General features: G+C 41.1%; 1 protein-coding gene across 2 annotated transcripts in view; it reads left to right on the top strand.

Annotated features, from left to right (window-relative positions):
* Positions 1–27019, top strand: part of LOC123518191 (proteoglycan 4-like) — a 316782-nt gene that overhangs the window by 104556 nt on the left and 185207 nt on the right. For both annotated transcript variants that reach the window (XM_045278880.1, XM_045278881.1), the window contains exons 2-4: positions 16927–17042; positions 18818–19023; positions 23493–23681. In XM_045278880.1, coding sequence (XP_045134815.1) covers positions 16927–17042; positions 18818–19023; positions 23493–23681 — 511 coding nt within the window. The remainder of the gene's footprint in view (positions 1–16926; positions 17043–18817; positions 19024–23492; positions 23682–27019) is intronic.

The raw sequence follows: 27019 nt of genomic DNA, 5'->3' as shown, positions 1-27019 counted from the left end.
AGGCAGGCAGGCAGGCAGGCTGGCAGGGAGGGAGGGAGAGAGGGAGGAGGTAGGGATTAGGCAGGCAGGCAGGGAGGGCATGCAGTGAGGGTCATGTGTGTCTAAGGAGAACAGATGTCGGTTTTCATCACTTAGAGAAGGGGTTGAAAGGAATGTTAGTTGTGTCTCTTGGGTATTTTGTGTTTGTTCAGACTATTCAACTTTCTTCTTCATAAAATGTAAATCCTTAGCTGATTGAGAGTAGAAGAGAGATATCAGTGTAATGGTCCATTCTTCAGGGTTTCCTCCATTAGACGTCTCAGATAGCGGCTAATAGGGAAGCTGCCTTGGAATCCCAGCAGCACATGGAGGGTCTGTGACTGCTTGCCGTCCATCTGGTATTGCCGCCTTGCCTGTCTGCAGCGCTGCCATTGTCCTTGATTAAGATGAGGCCGCACGTCAGCTTTAATGTCTTCACCTGGGGGTGCTCAGGTCTTACCGGATCGTCTCTGTCTTCACCAGGACTGTTAACGTCTGTCGGCGCCAAGGGAACACGTGGGACATGTTACGTGCTGCATAGGATGTGTCCTCTCACCGCCTCCTGAGTAACCTTAATGCTGCTCGCCATAATAATCTAGGAAAATTTGGAGATCACAAAAGACCAGCTGGCGTAAACCAGGAAGGTCATGATTACTTAAAACTCGCCATCTTCTATTTTTACCCAAAAATTTGTCCAACTTCCTCTTGAAACTGTCTAATAAAAACCCTGTGCACTCACTACATTCTTGGTAAGTTTGTATGCCACTCATCCACATTGCCATTTGTAAACCATTCATTGCTCTTTTATTTTTATTAACACTTTCACACTGTTAAAGTTTTAATGTGTAAATGTAATGTGGGAAAAAATAGCAGTCGTTAATGGGATGGTTTGCTTGCACGATTCTGCGAACGTGTCCCACCTGGTCCGCGAGGCAGTGTTTGTACGAAGCAGCTGCCAGGCTCGGCAAGTGATGATGGTCCGCAGCCTCAGCCTGATTTGTTGTGTGTGTGTGTGTGTGTGTGTGTGTGTGTGTGTGTGTGTGTGTGTGAGAGAGAGAGAGAGAGAGAGAGAGAGAGAGAGAGAGAGAGAGAGAGAGAGAGAGAGCGCATGCCTGCCCTATTCTGGATTACCTTGTGGCAGCATCATTCGATATGCGGTCATTCACTATGATTTAACGGTCGGGTGCTTCATCCTGACTGAATTTAACTGCTTTAGTAGGTTAGATTTATAAAAAAAAATTCAAGACTAGTGAAAACAAGGATTTTTGTATTATCAGCAGGGAAAAACATCCATGAGAGTCCGGTAATGATCCCGTCATCCTTTGTAGCCTTTGGGAACAGTCTTGATGGCAGTCCGTAATGTGTAGCAGCGCGGTCACAGTGAATGTAGCGGCACCATGTAGCAGCAGCAGCAGCAGCAGCAGCAGTGTGAGTCATGGGATGGTCGTGGCCTGGAATGTGGTGGATAATGGGAGTAACCTGCCGTTAGGGATGCCAGGTTACTAGCACCTCAAGGTCGCCACATCTTGTTTCATACCCATTGAACCTGTGTCTGAAACAGCTGCAGCACCTCCTCCTTGGCCGGCGCTCCTGGTTGGCTGGTGTGTGTGTGTGTGTGTGTGTGTGTGTGTGTGTGTGTGTGTGTGTGTGTGTATTCATTGTGCATGCCACCACCCTCGCCACTGCAGCCTTCCACACGCCTGCCACGCACGCACTTCCTCGCCAATATTTTCTGCGGTTTGAAAATTACCTCCCTAGGCTATTCAAGACTCGCTGGGCTCGCCGTCCGCAACACTGCCTCGCCTCACTCTCGGTGCAGCTTCCCGTGTAATCACTTTCTTGCGATATTCCTCCATTCATCTGTCCTGGGCTGGATCAGGATGGACGCGCGTGGAGGCAGGGAGGGCGTCATGCTTTCCGCGCGTGCATAACCACCTCCTTGCCTTGCTTGTGTTCTATGTTGATTTAATGGCATAATGCTCATAATTTGATATTCATGTGATTTATTTATGAATATTTTGTTAGAGTTTTCTTATCTTTGAACTAAAGTAAAATATTATAAAGAGACATATGTATACTTGCAGAGAGAGAGAGAGAGAGAGAGAGAGAGAGAGAGAGAGAGAGAAATTATACGTAGATCGCGGTGTAGATTTTCCCCCTGTGTATCTTGTGGTGTGGCGCATCATACAAGATCTGAGGCGAGTGGTTTAATTGTTGAGGTGAGTGTAGCGCTCCTGCCCTGTACTGGCTGGCTGACCCGTGGTGCTGTTACTGCTGTATTACCTCAGGCTGGGGGAGCGGGGCGAGAATCTCGAGGCACCACCCCGCCAGTCGAACTGCGTGAGTCCCCGCCGACCATTCACAACGGAACAACAAAACTCGTCCTGTGATATTCAGCAGGTCGGGAGGGGAGTCGCCTTCTTGGCTACTTGCCAGATGGGCCTCCCCCCCTATCGTGCTGTAGACGCAATTCCCTGTAGCCCCCGGCCCTCAGCTCTGCCCCACCCTCTTAGCCACACCACGCAACTACATATCTTAAGGACAACATCATCATTACTTACATGCTTTTCCTACGAACTAATCAGCTTTCTTTTTTTTATGATGGTAACCTGATTTCACGGCCAGTAGATTATAATGGGAGGTTTTTACTACTTCGCGCTGCGGTGTGGGCCGGAACACTCAGACGAGGTTTAATTTTTTTACCGGTTTCTTGTCACTCATCCCTAGATTTGAAGATATACGCATATGTAATGCTAGCAGGTTATCCATATACACCAAACATAGCCAGGTTTTCTCAGTACTATTTAGTGTCATCTGTCTTGGTTACTGAAGAGGTGGATTGGGGGGGCAAGGAACGAGAGAGGCGGGAGCATCTGGAGCTTCCATGGAGGCGCACGTCGTAGGGGGAGGACTGTGGGAGTGAGAAGTGGTGATTCAGGCTCTACCGGAAGTGTGGAGTGCAAGGAAGTCGTGATGAGAGAGAGAGAGAGAGAGAGAGAGAGAGAGAGAGAGAGAGAGAGAGAGAGAGAGAGAGAGAGAGAGAGAATGTTTAGGTGGCATACTCATGAGCTAAAAAACGGTGGAGTCAAAAGATGAAAAGTGTCTACGTGTCTTGTGCGTGTGTATGACTGGTGGTGGGAAAAGAAGAGAAAAGAATAAAGGCGAGGAAGAGAAAGGGAGGAGGAGTTAGAATGTGAGCGATAAATTGGTGTGATACAAGGCGACATCCTGAAGATAGCAAAAGAGGGAAAGAAAAAAACTTACACGCCACATATCTAAACACACACACACACACACACACACACACACACACACACACACACACACACACACACACACACACACACACACACACACACTTAAGATGTTTGAGTTGGGATTTTATCTTTCGTATTCTCCTTTGTCTTTCTGTGTATTTTTGCTAATTAAGACCAACTGCTTCCCTCGCTCCCTCAGATTACGCAACCACAATGCTTTACATTTCCTTAAATTCCTCAAACTTTCAGCAAAGTGAGAACTGAAAATATCGTTTTATTTCAGATTTTCCCCTCATTGTTGAATTACATTTTGCTTCTTTTTCCTTTGTTTGACTTAACTTGGCATGTATGATATATTTGACACGAAAAACGAGGTGAGTACAAGTTTGCAAGGTGTCTTCGTGACCTTAGTGACGGCGATAACCTCACCTCAGAGCTAGTACACACCACTTACCTTTAACACTCCCAGTAGACGCAGAGGACCAAAGTGCCAAGCTGTTCTCTTGTCCATGACCGCCAAGCACGTCTACGGACAAAGTGAACACGTACAGACTCTCCCCCCCCCTCCTTCCACTCCTTTCCTTCCTCCAACGCCGGCACTATTACAACGCGGCGTATGAATATTTGTCAGAATTGCGCATATTCGTAATTACCAAGGCTGTTTGTTTTCGTTATTACCAGGATTCTTTATATCCATGACTGTCTTGTATAGTACTGTATCTGTTAACGAACTGCATTGTTATTGACCGTGGGATTTATTTTTAGTTGTAATGCATGATGTATCACGATTTTTCTTAAGTTCATCTATTTTTTTCTCCTCCTATTCTGCTGTGTTTGTTTTCTATTGTTTTTTCTCTCCATCTTTTATGCACACACACACACACACACACACACACACACACACACACACACACACACACACACACACACACACACACACACACACACACACACACACACACACACACACACACACACACACACAAATAGTGAAATGGTAGTCCTTTATATCTTAATGAGAGGAGAATGCGTAGTAATATTTGTATTTATATGGCAACACGAGCGAGAACTGTGTTTTCTTCAGTATCAGACTTCGTGGAGAACTTTGATCTCTTCAGTACCAGAACATGTTTTCATTTTTATTCTACTTACTATTTGATGATTTTTTTATGTTCAGAAACTTAAGTGATGATTAAAATAGTGAAGACTGTCCATTACTCTTCTAGCCTCCATAAATAAAGTCATCATCGGAATCATACCGAAAACTCATGGTAAAAATGCGTCTCTGTAAGGAACGCCGCCACCACCACCACCACCACCACCACCACCAGCAGGAAGAGCGGGAGTGATTGGTTGTCCAGGCTTTTCTTTGTGTAATTCACCTCGGTCGCTTGTTGGTCACTCAGCCAGTCTTCCCCATTACGGAGCGAGCTCAGAGCTCATAGACCGATCTTCGGGTAGGACTGAGACCACATCAACACACAACACACTCCGGAAAAGCGAGGCCACAACCCCTCGAGTTACATCCCGTACCTATTTACTGCTAGATGAACAGGGGCTACACATTAAGAGGCTTGCCCATTTGCCTGTGTGTGTGTGTGTGTGTGTGTGTGTGTGTGTGTGTGTGTGTGTGTGTGTGTGTGTGTGTGTGTGTGTGTGTGTGTGTGCGCGCGCGCACGCGTTTGTCTGTCTGTCTGTCTGTCTGTCTGTCTGTTACTTTTTATATCCCGTTGATGGATGGGATAGAAAAAAAAAATATATGAAAAAAAAAGAGTAGGAGGACGAGGAAAGAGAGAGAGAAAAAAAATAGGAATGATAAAGTGGTATGATAAGAAAGAAGAAAAAAGAAAAGAAAAAAAGAAAAAAAGTCGATATCCTGAAATTAGAAACACACACACACACACACACACACACACACACACACACACACACACACACACACACACACACACACACTAGAACGGTGTAGGGTTGCTCAAATGAACTAACCTTCGTCATATCATGAACAGCAGGGGAAGGGCCAAGCGAGGGGAGGGGAGGGGAGGGGAGGGCGGTATTCAAACGAGGATTCCCCGCTCTTGTCGCAAAAATAGAAGCTTTAAACTCCACCTTCCCTGCTTCTGGCCTCCCGGAAGTGCCTACCTGACTGATATAAATTAAAGGTTGTTCGCTCTTGTCTTCTCCCTCTTGCCCTGTGTGTGTGTGTGTGTGTGTGTGTGTGTGTGTGTGTGTGTGTGTGTCTACTTGAACTTGTATTTTCACAGGATTTAGTTTAGTTCGTATATTTTTTCTTATCTCATAGTGCTAAATTGAACTCGTCCTACATATTACATTTTTCTTTTCTTTATAATATTTGCATCGACCACTTTCTCTGTAAATGCAACTTACCAATCCATCGCTTTATTTGGAGAACCATTTTTGCGCATTCTTATAACCTCTTCTCTCATTCTCTCGTGAGTTCGGAGGTTCCATAATTATACGCTCCCCTGCACACCATTTGACTTCATGCTGCAGTGAGTGGGCCTTGCAAGGACGGAGGGAAGGACATCTTGAAGGGGCGAGGCGAGGTGACGCAGTGAAGGGTCGGGCAGGAAGAGAGAGAGGAAGTGAAAGAGGAAGTGAGCATTTCAGTCCACGCGGGAGAAAAAATATTAAAAAGATTAGTTTGCATAGAAAAACATTGTTATAGTCTCTCTCTCTCTCTCTCTCTCTCTCTCTCTCTCTCTCTCTCTCTCTCTCTCTCTCTCTCTCTCTCTCTCTCTCTCTCTCTCTCTCTCTCTCTCTCTCTCGTTATTTTTATTCTCTTCTGTGTTCTTTACTACTACTACTACTACTACTACTACTACTACTACTACTACTACTACTACTACTACTACTACTACTACTACTACTACTACTACTACTACTGCTGCTGCTACTGCTGCTGCTGCTGCTGCTGCTGCTGCTGCTGCTGCTGCTGCTGCTGCTGTTAGTGTTGTTGCTTCTGCTGCTGGAGAGAGAGAGAGAGAGAGAGAGAGAGAGAGAGAGAGAGAGAGAGAGAGAGAGAGAGAGAGTGGGAGAATAAATAAAAAAAATGAAGAGAGGAAAGAAAAAGACTGGTGCAGGCATCAGAATATGGTAAAAAAAAGTAAGCTTTTCCGAAAGTAACCAACCAAACCACAATGCCACTAACCTTACATCACGGGCGTTGGTGGATTTTGCTGCCGCCCACGCCATCAGGGTGATGGCGCAAGACCGTCAGCAGAGTGTCTGCCTGCCACTCCAACAAGGCTGTCATCTGGTCCACCAGACAGGCTGGGAGGGCAGTGGCCGCGTGGTGGACGCACCGCACCACGCTGTGCAGACCTCCAGTCATCTTCTGCAGAAAGGCTGCAGTAGGCTCAGAGACGGGTCGTGCTGCAGTCCATACCCGGTCCTGCAGCGTGAAGCAGGACTCCCAGTACTCTGGTAGGCCGTCCAGGCCAAGGCTCCTGACGGCCTTGTCCATTTCCGACAGCTCTACACACTCCTCGGGGGAAGACAGTCGGGAGTTCCATTCCCTTGCTACCATGCGTGGCGTGTATGTGAGGAAGGCCAGAGTCAGAAAGGCCAGGAATGCAAGTCTCGCCATGGCCGGGGAGGTCACCACCCTGCGGGACACCTTGCCGACCCGTCCCTTGTGCGCCTCTTGCCGCGCCAGCCTCCGCCGTCTTCTGACGGTGGAAATGTATATGTCTGGCGCTTTTCTTGATCGAAACATTAGTGAAAAGTATGCATTGTGATGACTCGCTGGAATGGGATCCTGTTCAGTCACTACACAGTAATGAATTTTGTTTTGTTACATTTTTTCTTCTATTTGGCTGAGGGCGAGGGTGGTCGGTATTACTTCTAAGGAGGTAAACATGGAGAGTGTGGTGGTGAGGGGTGTTGCGTGCTCCTCACATGACAAAGGTGAGGCGCCGGGCTCGCTTGGTTAACAATCAGTTGACTATTGAATGAAAAAAGTCGACATGGTCTGGCATTATGAAGACAATACAGCACATCTCAGTAGTTTTATTGTGTGAAGTCTGAACGAAATAAGTAAATTTATGATATAATTGTGATCTGTGCTCGCCTGCACTCTGCTACATCCACATCCATCATGCATGGCCATGCTGAGTGGATCTGTAAGACGCGATCACCACCACACTACTCACTACTCATATAAACATATGAAAATAAGGGAAGTTGCAAGAAGTCATCAGGCTTACGCGCGGCAGTTTTTGTAACATTTGAAACATTAATTAATTAGTGAGTTCATGCTACATGTTTTATATATGTACGAATTAGGCCCAGCTTTTATATAAGCATAGTTAGGCATGTATGAAACGTACCTACATACTATTTAATCCATTTGATCTCTTATACCATTGAAAATGATCGTAGTATAGACAGTTAAAGAATACAGCAGCATTAGTATATGTCCTTAGGAAGTACCGTAATATAAGAATACATAGATTAAACGTATTGCAGTGCTGATATATAGAATAGTGGAACATTGCAGTATGGTTATGAATAAACTATTGGAAAGTATGGCAGTATAGGAATAGACCATTGGAAAATATCGTTGTGCAAGTGAAGACCATTGAAAGTATTGTTGTCTAAGTAGCATTGTAGCATAGACTTGAAAAGCATTATAGTATCAAGAGAGTTACAGAGTAGACCAGACGATCGGACCTTTAAAAACCTCTCAGTATCATATAGAAAAGCGTTGTACTGTGATAGACCACAAGAAATTATGGCGGTGTGAATATACATCATAACAAGGCATCTCGAGTATCAGTAGTGGTATGGGCTCAGTCAATAGGTATCAGTGTCGGTAATGGGCAAAAAATACCAAAATCGGCATATCTGTAACTGTAAAAAATAGTTATAAATAAATTCTGGAGTCTCAGCGTTAAATCGAGTCGTTACAACATCAAAGAATTTCCTCTCTTTTATCTTTTATCTTTTTTTTTTTTTCTTTCTATTTTTTGTGCACGTCATTGTTCCACCGCAGTCCGGAAAGGGATGTTGACAACCAGAAAAATCCTCTTTAGTTGAGTTCAGTGTCTGGAACAAAGACCACGATGCTGACTAGTGTTTATGTACTAATTTAACAGTTACGTATTGTATGTATGCCACTCGTTTATTCACTGTGCCATGTGTCAGAGAGAGAGAGAGAGAGAGAGAGAGAGAGAGAGAGAGAGAGAGAGAGAGAAATGCTCAGAGGCCAGGTAAGTTTGTGCAACGCCAACAGACTAGACTCTTGTTCATGAGTTTGTGAGCCAGGCAGGTAAGCACGAACTTACCGAGAAGGAAAGCTTGAACACACACACACACACACACACACACACACACACACACACACACACACACACACACACACACACACACACACACACACACACACACACACACACACACACACACACACAGCACTAAGCGTGCTGGTCTGCTTTACGCGGCTTCCTGTGTTTTAGATAACCATGAAGTAATTTTTTTTCTTTGTGTGTGTGTGCGCGCAAGAGAGAGAGAGAGAGAGAGAGAGAGAGAGAGAGAGAGAGAGAGAGAGAGAGAGAGAGAGAGAACAAAGGCGTGTTATGGCGTGGAATGTGTTCCTGGTTCAGTCTGGGATGGTGTCACAAACAGGTGGCAAGAATGTGCACCCACACACCTGTCGTCCTAAAGACGCGTGCTGCCATCGTCACCTTCATCTGGCAGGCAGGACAGCGCCCACCGACCTGCTTGTGTGTGGGCCTCCGCGGTGTTCGGCAGGAGACTTGTTAGAGCAAGGAAACATGCCGCAGAAGCCGTGGTCCTGGAAGGGTGGAAAGTGGGAGAAAGTCGGACCTTGTGGAAAGGGGTGGAGGAGAAAGGGGAACGCCACAAAAGGTGGAGAAAATTAGGGTGATAGAAATGACAAAGTAAAAAAAGGCAGGGTGTATAATGAACGTGATTCCGTGAAGGGAGGAGAATAATTCCTGACTGGGCAGAAGGCAGAGGGAGGAAAGGAGCGTGGACAGGGAGGCCGGCCGGCAGCAGCGGCGGCAGTCACTCGAGCGTCAGGTTCACACACCTTACCTGGGGACGCCACGGTTACCAAGTACCACTTAGTGAACTGCTGCTACTGCACGTCTAGTGAGGTGAAGTGCTCGCCTTGGTCAGGCTCACCGAGGCGTCATTACAGCACTGGATTAAGAGAACTTTGTGCAAAGTTTGTGGGAAGAGGGAGGAAGGAAAACTGTGTTGAATGATGAGACGTATGGCTGCGGGCCAAGGGTGTGTACGTAGTGGTGAGTCAGCTGACAGTGACGTCACCCATTGAGAGGTTGGCCAGGGGGGAACCTGCCTCACCACGCTGCCGCTCACCATTACATACCATCACGGCTCACACACGCCTCTGGCCCAGGCCGATGCTATCTCTTTGTGCCTGAATTCTTCAATTTTCGCCGCCGCATAAGAAGAGCAGTGCAACTTGCCTCGCCACGCCTGAAAGAAGGCACAATAATGTGTAATGTCACCGGGCTGTGCCGACAGACGCTCGCCGGAAGAGATTATCCCGCGCAACGCTTCCCATCTCCAATCCTGAGCTTGTCCGCACCCGCCTGGCCGCTTTTCCTCCCAAGGCGGATCCCTACACCGCAGCAACGAGGCGGGCGATCGGTAACCTTCATTAGGGTGTGCACCTTCCCAGCCTCGCAACGGAGTGGCGCTCTTAAATCGAAAGTGTTTGCTGCTTTCTCTCTCTCTCTCTCTCTCTCTCTCTCTCTCTCTCTCTCTCTCTCTCTCTCTCTCGTCCCATGTACTTTAGGGAGAGGTATAGGGGTGTGGGGGGATAGGGGGCGGATTACGTAGCCTCCTTGGCGGCGCCGCTCCCTGTGGCGTTTTCAGCTGACGCCTCACACAGAACAGCATTGAACACGACCATTTCATCACGCTAACATTTTTGTACACTTCTTACTTCCAGGTGATAAGTGTTCATGTGGTTTGTGGAGTGACCGATTGATTGTAATTTTTTAGTGAAGTCAGTCTGTCTGGCTGGCACCAATGGCTGCTGGTGACACCAGCAGTCAGACGCTGCTGGAATGGCCACCCGTCAGTCAGTCTTTCATTACGGCGTGATCGGTGGCCACACCAATGTAATTAATCAAACACATGGTCCTTCACATGAACCTTTCAGCTTCCTTAAAGTGTTGACATATAAACGCTCAAGTGGTGTAGATTAAGAGTTGCTCTTGTGGCGTACGGCATATCGAGCCGTGGGGCAGTTGCTGCATGACACGTCACAGTGTGTCGTGCACCTAACGACTATCACGTGACCACCTGTCTTTACGCTGAAATAGGGTCAAAGGGGTCACTTAATTCCCGGGTCAAGGGAAGAAGTTAGGTCAGGTTACGATGGGTCAGTAATTGAAGCATTGCGTGAGTATCAGAATTGTTGTGTGGGATTTAAGGATCAGAAAGACAAACGGCAGGACGCTCGTCTTCACAACTGGCCTCTTGTGTGTGTGTGTGTGTGTGTGTGTGTGTGTGTGTGTGTGTGTGTGTGTGTGTGTGTGTGTGTGTGTATATATATATATATATATATATATATATATATATATATATATATATATATTTTTTTTTTTTTTTTTTTTTATTAATTAATTAATTTATTATTTTTTATTATTTTTTTTGTTAACGCTCCCTTGCCCTTATGTTGGTAGAGGACGCCGCTCTAGCAGACAGTCTCATATGAAACTAACCATTAATGAAGGATTCGACTTGGTAATCTTTGATTGCCTTGGCTTCTTCTTATCCCAAGGAAATGCTTTTATGCAAATTTTTATTTTGGATATGAAATAACACACAAAAAGCTTTTTTGATGCGAGTATTATGATATGGTTGAATTTTGTACTTTATAGTTAGATTGCTTCGGAGGGCCATGTCTGTGTAGTACACACACACACACACACACACTCATCCACCCACCCACCCACCCACCAGGCGCTTTCATCACGAAGGTGTTTTTCTCAGGCAAGGACCTGCCACTGCACTCCGTCTGTGCTGATCCTCGTGATTAATCCAAACGCGGTTACTTTGAGTGCCATTATTTTGTTAGAGTGATACGCGCCTCATTAGTCTTAAAGAAAAGAGTTTGTTGGTGGTATGATGTACGACGCGACACACGCCTTGTTCTTACCAATGGAGGCGTGTATGTCTTCGCTCCTTAATGAAACGCTTACTCACTTCCTTACATCAACAATCTTCATTAATTACTTTTGTTCACCTGTTTAGAATATACTCTTTATCTGCTCTCCTATTAGTCTGGCTCCTGCTCCTGCTCCCCCAGTGGAGTTGCAGGTGTGTGTGTGTGTGTGTGTGTGTGTGTGTGTGTGTGTGTGTGTGTGTGTGTGTGTGTGTGTGTGTGTGTGTGTGTGTGTGTGTGTGTGTGTGTGTGTGTGTGTGTGTGTGTGTGTGTTGAGGGGAATGGGGAACGAACCTATAAATTTCTGAAAAAGAAATACAACAAGGATTCTTAGTTTTCGTTTTTGGTAGTAGTAGTAGTAGTAGTAGTAGTAGTAGTAGTAGTAGTAGTAGTGGTGGTGGTGGTGGTGGTGGTGTGGTAGTGGTGGTGGTGGTGGTGGTGGTAATAGTAGTAGTAGTGCTAGTAGATTCAATACTTAGGCAGAAAATACTTAATATTACTCAAGATGGAAAGTACTCATTTGATAAGTAACTCACACATAAATACTCATTCAACACTATTCATACTCATCACTGTTGTAAATACTTACTATTATATCAATTAATGTACAGCTTCCACGTGACACTTACTTACATCCTTACTTTTTTCTAATCCCTCATGTCTAAACTCCCTCAATGGTATGGCTCGATTTTTATATTCATTCTGCTTATTACTTGTCGATTTTATACATCTGCAGACACTTATGTGGGAAATGAAATAGTAAAGACTGGCCGTTAATCTTCTGATCTCCATAAACCCTTTCTAATGTAAATAAAATCGTCTAACCATACCCAAAACTCGTGGTAAAAATGCGTCCCACTACTGAAGGAATTAAACCAGTCATACTTTCATCACTTAACTCCCTATCTGCGGTCCTTCATTCCTTCCCTCCTCCTTTGTCCCCTGCTGGTGAAAGAACCCATTAGGATCATATTGAGTCTCCCTTCCTTTCCATCTAATCTCATTATTCTGTTTCTCTCTTAATGTTCTTTATATTCCATCCTGGTTCATTCTTAACATTTTCTTTTTCCTATGTTCAGTTTGTCCTTTTTGTCATTCATTCATTTCTCTCTCTCTCTCTCTCTCTCTCTCTCTCTCTCTCTCTCTCTCTCTCTCTCTCTCTCTCTCTCTCTCTCTCTCTCTCTCTCTCTCTCTCTCTCTCTCTCTCTCTCTCTCGTACGTTATAGCAGGACTCTTAAGTACAGTCGCTTATGTACACTACTAAGTTTTGTTTGTCTTATTGCTTTATTATTATTGTTGTTATTATTATTATTATTATTATTATTATTATTATTATTATTATTATTATTATTATTAGTAGTAGTAGTAGTAGTAGTAGTAGTAGTAGTAGTAGTATTGTTAATTGGTTATTGGTCGGACTCGTTAGCTTTAAAACAACACTTTTTGACATCCATCTCTTTATGCGGGTCTTGTGTTTTTCTTTCTCTTTCTTTTCTATCTCTTATTAACAAAAAATATATTGTTCTTTTTTTCTTCAGTTTGTTTATGCATGTCCCAATAATGTCCTCCTCTTGTCTCCATGGTCGTTGCAGTCTTGTGTTTCCTCCCCCTCCTCCTTGCATCCTGGTCACCATGACTGACAAATAAGACAAATAGTTATGTTGTAATCCAAGAATCAAGGAAAATATAAACATGTAAGAAAGAACGTAACATAAAATGAAGAAATGAAAGAAGTAAGAAGTAGAAGAATAAATGAGGGAAGATGATGATAAACAGGAACACAGGTACCAAGATTACAAGACACTGTCAAGGTTATAGGGACACAACAAGATCGTGCAACATGTAAGCGCGACATTCACGTACTACACTTACTACAAAAACTTTAATGTTCTGTTACGATATACGCACATTTACAACAGGAATACGAAATACCCACAATCCCGTAATTAATCGTTATGGATCGCTTGCCTTGCCTGGACGTATATTGTGTTTTGAATAAAGGCTTTTGGTTGTTGCCCTTTTGAGTTCAGTCGCCGAGAAAAGAACGTCAACCTTACGACAGAGTCAGCCCGCCAGTCACCGAGCAGTCGTGCACGGCTGAAGGCTGCTACACGCTTTCTGAAAGATATGAGTCAGCCAAAAAAGCGTTTCACTTTCATCTTGATCCCCCTGACAAACTCACAAAGGAACGTAAATGAACACAAAGGGAGAACAAACAGCACACCTCCTGATCCTTACAAGGCTGTTTGTGATAAGCTAATGGAGAATGTGAGTCAGGCCAAAGCTTTTCACTTTCATGAATCTCTGGGGAGTTCACGGAGGAGCGACACACCCACGAGGCTGTTTGTGAAATTGTCATAAGCTTCACTATCTAATCCATGGTTGAAGAATAAAATGATCGGTCCAGATGAGCGTTTTTTAATAATACGCAAAGTTTGTGTTTTCTTTTACATATTTCACAACTGCGTTTGTATAGCTTTTGATGTGGAGAGAGAGAGAGAGAGAGAGAGAGAGAGAGAGAGAGAGAGAGACTATTGAGGCAACTAGTTCGTGAAGAAAAATACGCAGCGTTGATTGATGGGAAAGGGAAATCATGGCAAAGGTTGAGTAGTTTTATTTCCCGTCATCAAGCAACCTGAAAGAGAAACCAAGGCAAGGCGTGAGTAGCTTTGCTTTTCCGACACCAGACAGCTCAACACAAAGAAGCCACGTGCTGTACTGCCCTGTCCGTGTCAAGTAGTCAGTTACGTAGAGTACCCTTCCTATCAGCCACCAAGGACCAGCAGGTATATAATTGTCCGGGTAAAACATGTAAAGCCCTCTGCCGTGGTGTTTTGATGTCTCTGTCAAAGCTGTCAACACTGTATCCATGCCTCGTCTACACAGAAAATACATCATGTTTTCCGTGATGAAAAAAAATAAAAAGGATTATAAGTCGTTCAAAGTATTATTTCTTACTCTTAACCCCTTCAGCACCGTGACGCGTTTCCATATTCAATCTGCATGTTATTTGGTAATTTTTTTACAGCTTCAGAGACTTATGTGGGGGGAGGGGGTATAAATAATGAAGACTTTTGTCATTAATCTTCTTACCTCCATAGACAGTTCCTAGTATCAATAAGATGGTCTAATCGTATACATAAATCTCAAAGTAAAAAATGTGTCCGTGTATAGAAGGGGTTAAAATAGACACAGTATACAACAGAAACGTCCTTTCTATGGAGGAAAACAGACACTAAAAATCCCTGTATTGAGTGTGTAGTGCTTAGAGTTTAAGGGGAGACGTATATGCTAAAATACATGCATTTTCGTCACAAATAGTGTTTTGAAATTTCCGCGTCAAAAAATCAACCAACACTTTGGCAACATCCAGGTAGAAAAAGTTTTGTCTTCTGATTAATTTAAACAGTAATCCCAGCAGACTGTATACTACTATGAACAGTATAAACATTCGAGTAGGTTGTGTGTTATTAATAGTATAAAAATCCTTGTACAGTGTGTGAGTATTATGTCCAGATCGTTCACATTTTGGTGGATCGCGTACTGCAAGAGTCCCAGTACTCCCCAGAATTCTTTATCGAACCCGTAACAATAAAACATTAAAAGTCTATAGTTGCCTTTCTATTTATTTATTTTCCTGGAAGCACGTAGCCAAGGCTCTTAACACTCCCGTCCTCCGCAGCTGTTCCCTTGTGACAGCCAGCCAGTGTGGTGCTAGCCCGCCCGGCTTGTCAAGCAGTCTGTGGAGGAAAGAAGTAAAGAAATAGAGGAAGAATGTTGGTATGCTTCTATATAGATTTTTATTCTTTTTCTTATATTTCTTATTTATTTATTCATTTATTTTCTTTTGTCTTATACGACCTTTATTTTTTTTTCTTGGGTATCTTGCATTGTTTCTTTCTCGAATCTTGCTTATTTTCCTGATGATGTCCTGTGATATTGGGCAGATTCAGCTTCTAACGAAATCAGTGTAAAATTCCTTTATATATATATATATATATATATATATATATATATATATATATATATATATATATATATATATATATATATACCATGTGGGCTTTTCACGGGAATTTATTGGCTAAAGGGAATACTTTTTGGGTACCCCCTATCTCAAAGCCCACCCGCTAGGAAACCGTTGCCCCGAGTGAGGAAGCCCAACCTACACTCGGACCGTGGACAGGATTCGAACCCGTGCGCTTGGAGACCACGCGGATCCCAAAGCACGCATGGTTCCACTGTACCACGGCGGCCCCTGATAAGTTTTTTTTTTTTTTTATTTCTACAAATTATTGTTATGTCACAGTAACGGTATAGTATTTTTGGAGTTTGGCTGTTTCTTTTCTTTACATATATCAGTTCGTATCAAATTTCTTTTTACTTTGAATTTTATAATTCTGGTGGTTTCTAGAATGATCAAAATGAAACTTGTTTATAATGTATTTTTATATTGTTTATTTATTTTTAATTTATTTATATATTTTTTTTTTTTTTTGGGGAGACCGGTAATGTGTAAGATATAAAAGTACGTTTGTTACTGAAAGGTATTTGTATTATAGTAACAAGACATAGATGTACTACGTACATATATGAGGTTTACTGTGCAGAGAACTTGATATTTATAATTAATATTGTCTGATACGGTGGAAAAAAGGGTGCAGCAAGGATGTGTCCTGCTACTGAAAAGACCAGTTAGACTATATTATATTTCATTAATTTATTTTGCCTGTCGTTATTACGTCACCTTGTTCAAGGATAAAATAACCAGTTTGAGGCTTAAAGCATCGTGATCGAGCCTAATGATGCTGCTCATGTGTGAAGGCAATCAACCGTGTAAGCCGAGGGACCATCACAGTGCGGGATAAGTGTGTCTGGTGAGCCGCGACTGAGTGGTGCCGTCCGGCTGGTGGCTGGGCTGGCGCCGCTAGTCCTCCCCCGCCCGCGGCAGCTCACGTTTAATTACGTACTTGTGGGAAAGATGCTGGAAAGAAAAAAAGGAACTCTTGAAACTATGAGAACTGGACTTGGCTAATGAAGGGGTTTCAGGGACACAACAATGATTAGGATGGTCCTCGTCCACCACCTGGCGCTGCGCTACACACGCCGACTGGACCCCGCGTGGAGGAGACGCCTGCTGGTGTCCCCTTTAGTGTCTTGACAGCCACATCACGATTACCATAATGACGGATGATATAACCAAACTTTAACTGGGTTTCCGATCTATGCATTCATGTATGGAATATCCGTTGAGTCTGATCGCAGCGCTGTCCCGCTTAGCAACGCAGGGAATGTTCAACCACACGCCTTATAGCTGGCTTACTTGTCATTTTTATTATTAATTATGAAATACTATCCTGGATTTTAACTAAACCTTTGAATTTTCAGTGTCATCTCATCTGTCGTGTCGTGCAGAGCAGACCGAAAGTGACAAAAACCTGACTTGATGTTTTATTGTTCCAGAGAATGTCCGCCATACGTGAGGGAATACGTGGGCCACCAGGTGTGGACATCCATCAGGAACCCGGAGGTGAACGGCGAGGAGGCGGACCAGCTGGACAACTCCAACTTCAATCATAGTAAGTCGTGCTGCCCCCACGCGCCCACCAGAAGCCCAGCCATCCCCGGGTGTTACTCCACTTTACGGCGCGCAGTACCCAATTTTACTATATAGTGGTGTAGTTCAGCACACAAAACATGGCAGGCAAGATATTAACTTTGGCCGCCGCGTGGCTGTTAAAGTTGGTTGGTATCTCGCTGTCCAGACTCCCACGTCTTTATGGAAGGCGGTGGGTGGGAGGTCAAGTCGAGGGAGGGGGATGAAGACATGGACCGCATGCTTTCCCGTGACTCCGTCTCCCGAGGCTAGCCACTGTTTGTTTCATTACATAATTGATGGTGCAGTATTCGACACGAGTTCGTGGGAATGGTGGTGTTACAATAAGATCTCGGCTTTCGCGAGCCAAGTTATAAGTCACAAATTGAGTACGTTGTGTGTAATTCGTAGAAGTGTGGTTGTATAAGTACGCTTGTGATACATGCTGACGGGCGAGACAGGAGAGTGACTGGGGCACTGTGGGACGTCTGACAGGCGCCACACAATTATAGATGTGAACATTATTAAGCATCGTATCAGTAATAGGTACTTGTGGAGGTATTTCTTTACAAAGCGTCAGTTTATGAGCATGTCTTGTTAGCTTCCCAGAGTTAAGTTAGAATTCGCTTTTAAGTGTTTTAATTATGCAGAATAAGATGCAGATGACAAAGGCACGAATTGATTTTACTCATCTAGTGATACTAATGTCCATTATTATTTATTTATTTTTCTAAATATAATGAAATGCTCGTCAGTGTCATTGCAAGAATAATTTCACTCGTTTAGTGTAGCCAACATTTGCGCTGTCTGAGTTTTAAGTACACTTTGAAATGTTAATCAGTGTCAAGTAGTGGGCAGTCTGGCGCAGGTCACATCTGTAGAGCAGCCGCCACCGCCCCCCGCCAGTGTTGTCCCACCACGCTGTGAGGGACAAACAGCTCATGAAATTTAATCTATAGAATTCAGTTATGGTCCCACTACTCCCAACCACTGATGACTCCATTTTATATACTGGTCCCTTGTCATGCATCCATCAATGCACCCATCTCTCTCTCTCTCTCTCTCTCTCTCTCTCTCTCTCTCTCTCTCTCTCTCTCTCTCTCTCTCTCTCTCTCTCTCTCTCTCTCTCTCTCTCTCTCTCACTCACACACACACACACACACACACACACACACACACACACACACACACACACACCATAACTAGATTTATTAATGTAAATTTGTTAAAACTTGCATATCTTTTTTTTTTTTTTTTTTTCAAATCATGCACTTGTGTGTGTAGAGAAATATATATTACTATTTAGTACTTTAATTTTTGATACCCTCCTGTTTGCTATTCCTCATATTCAGAAAGGAAAGCACCTTCAACCCTTATTTATTTTATTTAACAGTGAGTTATTGCAACATTAATCCATCAAATTGTGTGAATAATCTCTAGTGACAGTAAGCTAATGGAAATTCACTCTCATTCATATTTTAACCCCTTCAGTACCCATGATGCATTTCCATATTCATTGTCTACTATTTGGTGATTTTATACAGCTTCAGAAACTTATGTGTGGGATTAAAATGTGAAGACTGTGGCCATTAATCTTCTGACCTCCATAGACCCCTTCCTAATGTCAATAAAATGGCCTAATTGTACACAAATCTCAAGGTAAAAAATGCATCCTAGTACTGAAGGAGTTAATAATGAGCCTTACATCAATCCATCACATTCCATGACAGCAGACTAATTGAGATCCTTCGCCTACAGCTTATGACATCCTGAAGCTCATTCAAGACGTCACCAGCAAGGCCAACACTGTGATCCAGGAGATGCAGTCCACCCTCACCGTGGATCAGGTGGAGAAGCTGCCCCGTTACCACCCCATCAGTCACTTTGCCATAAAAAATGGACGCCGGAAGATGGAGGACCGACATGTCATCATCCACGACCTTAACACCCTCTATGGCCTTAATGTAAGGACACGCACAGCACTCAGGACTGAAGATATATGACTTGGTTATTGCTGGTACTTGAAGGGGGAAAAAATCATTATGGAGGAAGTAAAGGGTAGTGTAATTGTATCTGTGTATTAAGTATTAAGTATTAGGGGATATATAGCTCACCCAGGGGTAGTAAAATTCTTGCTTATGTTTGTTGAAGCATTGATAGACAATTCAGTTTTGCAAATAGCAGTAAATAGAATAATGATATGGATGAACCTCAGGAATTAAGGTATTGGATGAAGCACTCTAATTAGGATGATATTAGTTGTTACTGATATGATAGGAAAGAAATGTATAAAGGAAAATCCTCTTGATGTTACTACATTGAAGAGAATATCTTGTATGTATTGGAGCAATATTAGATAATGTAATAATAACGTTACTTACACTACTGATAAATAGTTTACTACAAGAAAGTGTAATAATACATCATATTTGGATAACAACTATAGCATATATGTAAGCATAAAAAAAGAAAGAATGACACTTATAGAATAATACAATAAAGAATAAATGCTGATCAATATGAATAGTAATAAAATAATATAGGTGGAGCTTCATTAACAGTAATACTGAAGAGTGTTGGTGACAACATGTGTGGATAAAACTGGTTATTGATTGAGATGCTGCATTGATTGTGGAGTATTGATGAGGGAAAAAGGTCAAGGGAGGTCCATGTCCTTTAGTGGAATTATAAAAGAATATGATGTTGGTGGTGGTGATGATACTGATGATAAAAGACAGGTAACATAAATGGCTGAAGGACTGTCAAAAATTTTATAAGCAATACCAAATGTAATGCTTAGAATGTTATAGCACTGATAGACATAAATTGATTGTTTATTTTGATAAGCAATTTGTTAACTATATCATAACAATGTAAATCAATGTTATGATGATAATGTAATAGTGAAAGCATCCTTTAAAGAGGCTCATTATATTTGTTCACTAAATATTGTTTGAATTTGCAATAAGTTTAAGAACATTGGCCGCCATGGTACAGTGGAACCATGCGTGCCTTGGGATCCGAGGGATCTCCAAGCACACAGGTTCGAATCTTGTCCACGATCCGAATGTAGGTTGGGCTTCCTCACTTGGGGCAACGGTTTCCTAGCGGGTGGGCTTTGAGATAGGAAGTACTCCAAAAAGTATCCTCTTTAGCCCATAAATTCCTGTGAAAAGCCCACATGGTATAAATAAAAAAAAAAATAAAAAAAGTCACTCACTTGTCATTGTATTTGTCAATAATTAGTACATATGTTAATTTCACACAGAATTTTTAGGTGTCAGTACTTGCATCAGCATTACACACTAGTTTCTAATAAAACAAAAATATCAGTACTTTACTACCATTGGTATGCTTATTTATTATTTGATGGAGTCTGATATAGAATGATCTCACTGAAGGCACAGGCTTTCCTGGATGTGGCATGCTTTAACTCTTGAGGGCATGTGTAGCCAGCTATAGTATACTTTAGCTCTTGGGGGTGTAGTAGAGTTATCCACAATATTACATGTCCCTTTCTATCAGGAGCTGATGGAGCTAAGAGTGTGAATGGTGTCTGTATGAGTGTATGCTGTTTAGTCTTGGCTACTCAGTGTGAGATTACTAGCCTGGTATAAAGATAGATAGATAAAACAGTTTTAGTTCCTGAATACCAGTTTTCATCCATTTGCATCACAATATTGTCACATGATATAAATTTTGATGATTGATGAATTGTTGAAGAGTGCTGCATGGCTGGCTGATTATTTGAGTCATGGACGAATATGTTGTCAATCACTTGATGGCATGACTGTAGAGAAGGATGGTGTAGATGGCAAGAATTCCTGTGGTAGGAGTCTAGGATTTGGGCAATTTGCAGCTTATATATACATTTAAGTAATCCTAATCTATAAAATTACTATTGATATTTATAACCATAGATTATGAGCCATTTTTGAGTACTGGTGAAATATTATTAGTAGTGAAAATTTCCCTTGAAGCTTTTAGAGCAAGACATGAAGAAATGCATTTATGTCATAGTGAGCATTAATGTGTGTAGATAAGTGTCTGATCTTTGATAAATCTCTTCATGGAGATGTCAGTCTGGTTTATAAACAGATGGACAGCCTTAGTAATTATATCATGAGATTTCATTCTTAAAATAGCATCACACATTGCTAACACTGGTGCGCCTAAAAATATCTCTTGAGATTGAAGTTAAAATGTCATTAATATTACATAGATTTACATTGGACAGTAGTATGACAACTCTGCATTGTGATATGACAAGTAAATCACACATCCATTAGGAGGATAAGTCTAATGAATAGACTTTGATGCCTGTTTGTATTTTTCTATTCACAGCAGATACCAGTCCCCATCATTCTCTCACCATCTCTCTTATTGTGTTTCACCACTGACACAACATATTATTTATTGTGAAATATCAACACTGGACAAATACAGACCCACTGTTTCCTCAGAGACTCCTCATACTATCTCTGCAGAGCATCTACTTTTGTTTTTGGAAGTCACTTGTAATGCTTGTTTTGATGTATTCTTATTTAACCCTTTCACTTTGATACAAAACTATCTCAACACTTTACAATATATGAAATCTTTATAAGCATCTAGAACAGGGGTGGGCAAATTTTTCAGTGATAGGGCTACATTAAAAAAAATCACAATGTTATAGGGCTGCTACTATATTAAGGCTAAATGATTGATATTTGAAATACAATATAAAAGGCTTTTAAAGAAAAAGCCACTCACAACATTATTTGGTATTGTTTATTAATTTTCTCTTTCAAATTTACTAACATTTGTCAGGCCACATGCATTGTTTTGGTGATGGGCTGTAGTTTCCCACACCAGATCTAGAAGGAAGCTATGGTAAGAAGATATAGATTTTGCAATTTCTATCCAGTTTTAATATTGTGTGTGGCTGTAGAACAAATAAAGATGTCTCAGAGTGAATTGTAATTAGGGAAGGTGTACCAAATGGCAGTCAAAGAGTTAAACATGGATTAAAGGAGGTGCAGGCTGTTCTGTATGGCAATGGAGAAGTGAGAGACAAATCATTTGGGAAAAGTACATTGTAGTACCGAGAACTATTAATCATAGATAGTAGAAGTTTAGGCTTACACACCCAGCTACCTCACAACATATTATAATGGCTTTAGCTTCTGTCTATCTATTACTTAAGAAAGCTGGAGAATGGTCACAAGTTAGGGAATGTCTTCTAAGGTTATAATGATCAGGAAGAAAGGATATTGTATTGTTTCTTTCAGTTCTACTAGGCAATTGGGGCAGTTAGGAATGTTATTTGCTTGATGCTTTCACCTTTTTATGTTAGCCCTTACAAGCCTCTTCCATTCCAGTCCAATCCAAATGTATGAATATCCACTATTTCAACGCTACACTACTGTTATATGTAATATTGTCTACATACATGCTACACCATGCTCATGTGGTCCACAAGACTATCCCTTTCTACCAGTGACTAAGAGCATGAATGATGTGTGTATGAGCTTGCGGTGCAGTGGTAAAATGGTATTGGTCTCAACAGCTGTTTACTTGAGCATAAATAAAAATTAACATGCCTTGAAGATGGTGAAATCATACTCTTTTTCACTACTGGGTATGGTATGACTTATGAACTAAATACTGTGAAAAAACTGAGCAGTAGTTATGTGATTAATTCTTGAGTTGAATGCTGGTGTGTTATGTTTGAAGATTAATGTGATTGATGTCTAATGATCATCTAGACTTCTTGTGAAATATGATATAACTTAATGTTTGGACTGTTAAACTTTCATTCAATAGGGACCTTGGTTGTCATCATGTGTAGATCAGTTATAGCTTTTGTCTCATATTGCTGAGTGGATAACTAGTGTATGGGCAAACTAGACTGATTGACTTGAGTTACTTAGAGTGTCATCATAGGGTAGAAACTTGTTAGTTTCCTTCACTAGCAAAGGGCTGCCATGGGACTGTGGCACTGTACTATATGCAATTTAGGGGTTAAGGGATCCTCAGGTACTTAACTTTGAAACCTGGTCATGGCTTGAAGTTAGACAAGACATCTACTTGAGGTCATGCAGCCTGCACTCCAGCATTGCTTATTGTGCTGTTCAGTTCTTATGAAAATATGTACACAATGTATACCATTTGTTGTTTCTTCTCCTTTTATAGACAGTCTTCTACTGATAAAGATAAAAATTGTGAGTCATAAATAAATGCTGAGACTAAATGAAAAGCAGACCTTAGTTATTTTTTGAGTAGTGAAGAAGAGACAGCACTTTTCCAATATAGATTACAATGAACATCCAGAAAGTGTTATCCAGTACTTCTAAGTAAGTGTTCAGTAGACATACAGATTGGGAATATATACACAGTCCACAAAAATATTTGTGATTTCACTGTCAATTGATGACATTTTTCCTTGTTTCAGTACAAGCAGCCACACGCCTACTATGGAGTGTTCGATGGCCACGCTGGGATAGATGCCGCTGTGTACAGTGCTGCCCACCTTCACCAATACATGATTCAGAACCCCCAGTATGAGACCAACCCAGAAGCCGCCCTCAAGCATGCCTTCCACATCACCGACACAAACTTTATCAAGAAAGCCAGTAAAGAGGTAGGATTTCATTCCCTTTACCTCTTTCATATCATCATCATAATCATTACTGCAATCATCTTTATCCTCTTTTTTTTTTTTTTTTTTTTTTTTTTTTTATAACATTCCTTTGTCATTTTATCTTTGTTTCTTTCCAACAAGCCCCATTGAAGGATGTAATATTTGGGTTTATGTGGATGCAGTGTTGATGTAGCATGTGGTTGTATGGGGTACTTTTATTTTATGTGTTACCTCACAGCCCAGGTATGTATCTTCATGAACACTTATTGAAGGGTTATGCTTCTTGTGAATGCCCATAATATGTCAGATATAAATGGTGGGTGACAAACTGGGTTATCCTGCCTTGTGTAGGCCTGAAGGCCATTGACAGAAGGTTCTCCAGCACAGTGGCATAGCTAGTGTTATTGATTATTATTAATTGTCATGACTTCGTTTATTATTATTAATTGTCATGGAGGACGCAATCACCGTCACAGAGAAGGTATGTTGTATCATGCTCATGTAAATATACATTTGATAAGAATGTGTGTGCTCTTCCTTTAGTGTTGCAGAAGTAATGATCCCTTAATTTAACTATTCATTCATAACATTTAAAACATTAGAATGTAGAATAATTTCCTTCATCACTTCATGAAAACACTACAACATAGAGAAAAATTATATTATGTTTTTGATCAGCTAAATATCACCATTATTTGTTCTCTGGGTTTTGGCCTCCACTGAGTGTGAGAGCACAGCCTAGCAAGCGGAGCTCGTGTGCAGGCCAGTGTAGAGCAGTCTATGCCTAGGTATACACTTTGTCATTTTTAATGTATCAGTTTTCTTGTGATTCTTTTCTGGTAACCAGAGTACGTACTTGTTATCAAATAAATGTAAAAATTTTTTTTTTAAATGAAGCACTGTAACTGAAAAGGTGGTAATAAGAAGTAATGTCATTTGTCAATTATATCAATGTCACTTATACAATGGACTAAAAGTGCTGCCCATTAATGTAATGACTGTGACGGTATGTGAAAGTAGAGACATTACACAACAATTAAAAAGAAAGTACAATAGAATATCTCTTTTAGCTTTGGAAATATGAGTGTTTACATTTGGTCAAACTTTAGAGGTAATTTTCTCATATTTTTAAAAAGATGCTTGTGGTACAGTATGGTTTTAAATCCCACATGTATAAATATATTTTAGGACAAAATAGTGCAGTTCAGTTGGTCAGAACTTCTATAAGTCCTTTTTCACTAGTTTTTAAGTTTCCTTCATAGAATTTCTGTCTTCTCAGTTTTTTTGCAAATCCTCTACATATATCATGTAAAATGAGAGGCACTTGTATATAATTGTCAGATTATTATTTACATATGCCAATACTGCACTTTGCCTTCATTATAGTATTTAGTGTATTATCATTGTTTAGGCTGTAAAACATTATTTTATATAAATAGAGATGATTTTGCTTAAAACACAATTCCTTGCATTTTTAGCGGTAGGATCAGTATAGAACAAACATACAAAAAAGTATTGTAATACATACAGGATCTCAGTGACTGTTGTCTATTTACATAACACACAAAAAGTCAAACTGTATGCAGTTGCAGTATGTCTTGGACAAAGGATCATGATGCTAACTGCCATTGGCCAGCTGGTTTTAGTAGTAAATGTTTTTTCATGTTGTTGTTGCCAAAATTTTAAAGAACACAACTTCATGAGATGACAGTAGCTATTAAACATCTGATTAATATCCTTCCCATCATCCTGCATGAGATACCTATAAGGACTCCCATCTCATACCATGAAGGACAGAATATTTTATGCTCTGTGGCATACTTACAGTGCAATGTGCAGCTCTTCTTACATGGCATGATTTCTGATATTGCTTACCATATCTGCTCTCCTCTCCATAGCCTTATTTACATTTATCATGACCATATTTTGTCCATCTAATGGGTACCAGCTTAGGTCTACATCATAATATTCATACTCCAGATTTTTTTTTCTTTTTATTCACTCTGTACTTTTAATGAACATTTAGTAATATAATCGAGGTGAAGAAAAGGAAAGAAAACTATAGGTGTGATTATGATGTTTAAAACTTTATGGCAACTTGAAAATGTGTACAAAAAAGAATCCTCTGATAAGGAATGATGGAATTACACCAATTCATGAATATTGACTGAAATAAATAAGGTGCTTACAAACAAAAACTTTAAGCAAGCCAATTAGAAGCACTATATTGTCACATTGCTGGATTGCTTGGTGCTTACAAGAAAGTTTTTGCCTAAGTTTTGCAAAAGATATGAAGACGAGACAGTAGAAGTTTCACTCAACTCTCATACACAACAAGAGGATTGATACAACCAGGCATTGAATATATGAGCTTCCACGAAGTTGCTTTTACCAGTACCAGATTTAAGGTAATGAAACTGTAATGTACTTGAATTAGACACATTTTATATTGTTATTTCTTTTCTTGATCAACACATTCAAGTTTACATTGTTAGGTAATTGTCATTGTGCTCTCGTCATCTCTATATACTATGTATAGACAATAATTGCTTCATAATGTGTGTACCATTTTGACAAAGATGTACAAAGCATCTGTATGTTTTTTTTCTACTTTGTTGTGTTCAGCCTGTCAGTACAGGAGATGTTCTAATAGTTTACCTAAGTTCTTGCTTTTTGATATGTAAAGGACAAGAAATATTTCAACATTTTAAGGAATTTATTACAAAATACAAAGGGATTTGAAAAGTTGATTAAGTTTGTATAACAGGCTTGACTTCACAGAGGAAGATGGTGCAGGAAGGGAAGCATGGGAAGGGGTAGGAGAATATATGCCCTGATATTATAAGATATCATGTCATTGAAAGGACATACATAGTACAATGTTTATAGAAATACAGCTTTCATCAATTTGTTTAGAACTAGTTAATGGAAAAGCAACCCATAATTCACTTGGGTACATATGTGGAAAAAAATAGTATGCACCAGCACTGAAATAACAGCGACATGATAACCACATAACAAGAACCTGATATTCAGTGCTTTAAGCAGTCTTAAAAAACAGCTGTAATTACTACATGAGTATAGTAAATAGTTTCAAACACTTAGCAAAGATGTACTCAGCACACTAACTACTTGTAGTAATGCTGAGTGTCAAACCAAGGTGTTCACTGTAATGTGATGCATTGTTGCGCATGGGCAAAACAATTACTCATAGGTAGAAACCACATCATGTAACATTTTTGTGTAAATATTTATTTCATTACTGATAAAGCTTAGGCTTAGTGCATCTTATTGAAAACCAGAACTGTGCACTTTCATACCTCAGTCCGCACCTCCAT

Source organism: Portunus trituberculatus, chromosome 43 (genome assembly GCF_017591435.1).
Source record: "Portunus trituberculatus isolate SZX2019 chromosome 43, ASM1759143v1, whole genome shotgun sequence".
Classification (NCBI taxonomy): domain Eukaryota; kingdom Metazoa; phylum Arthropoda; class Malacostraca; order Decapoda; family Portunidae; genus Portunus; species Portunus trituberculatus.
This window is presented reverse-complemented; position numbering and strand designations above follow the sequence as displayed.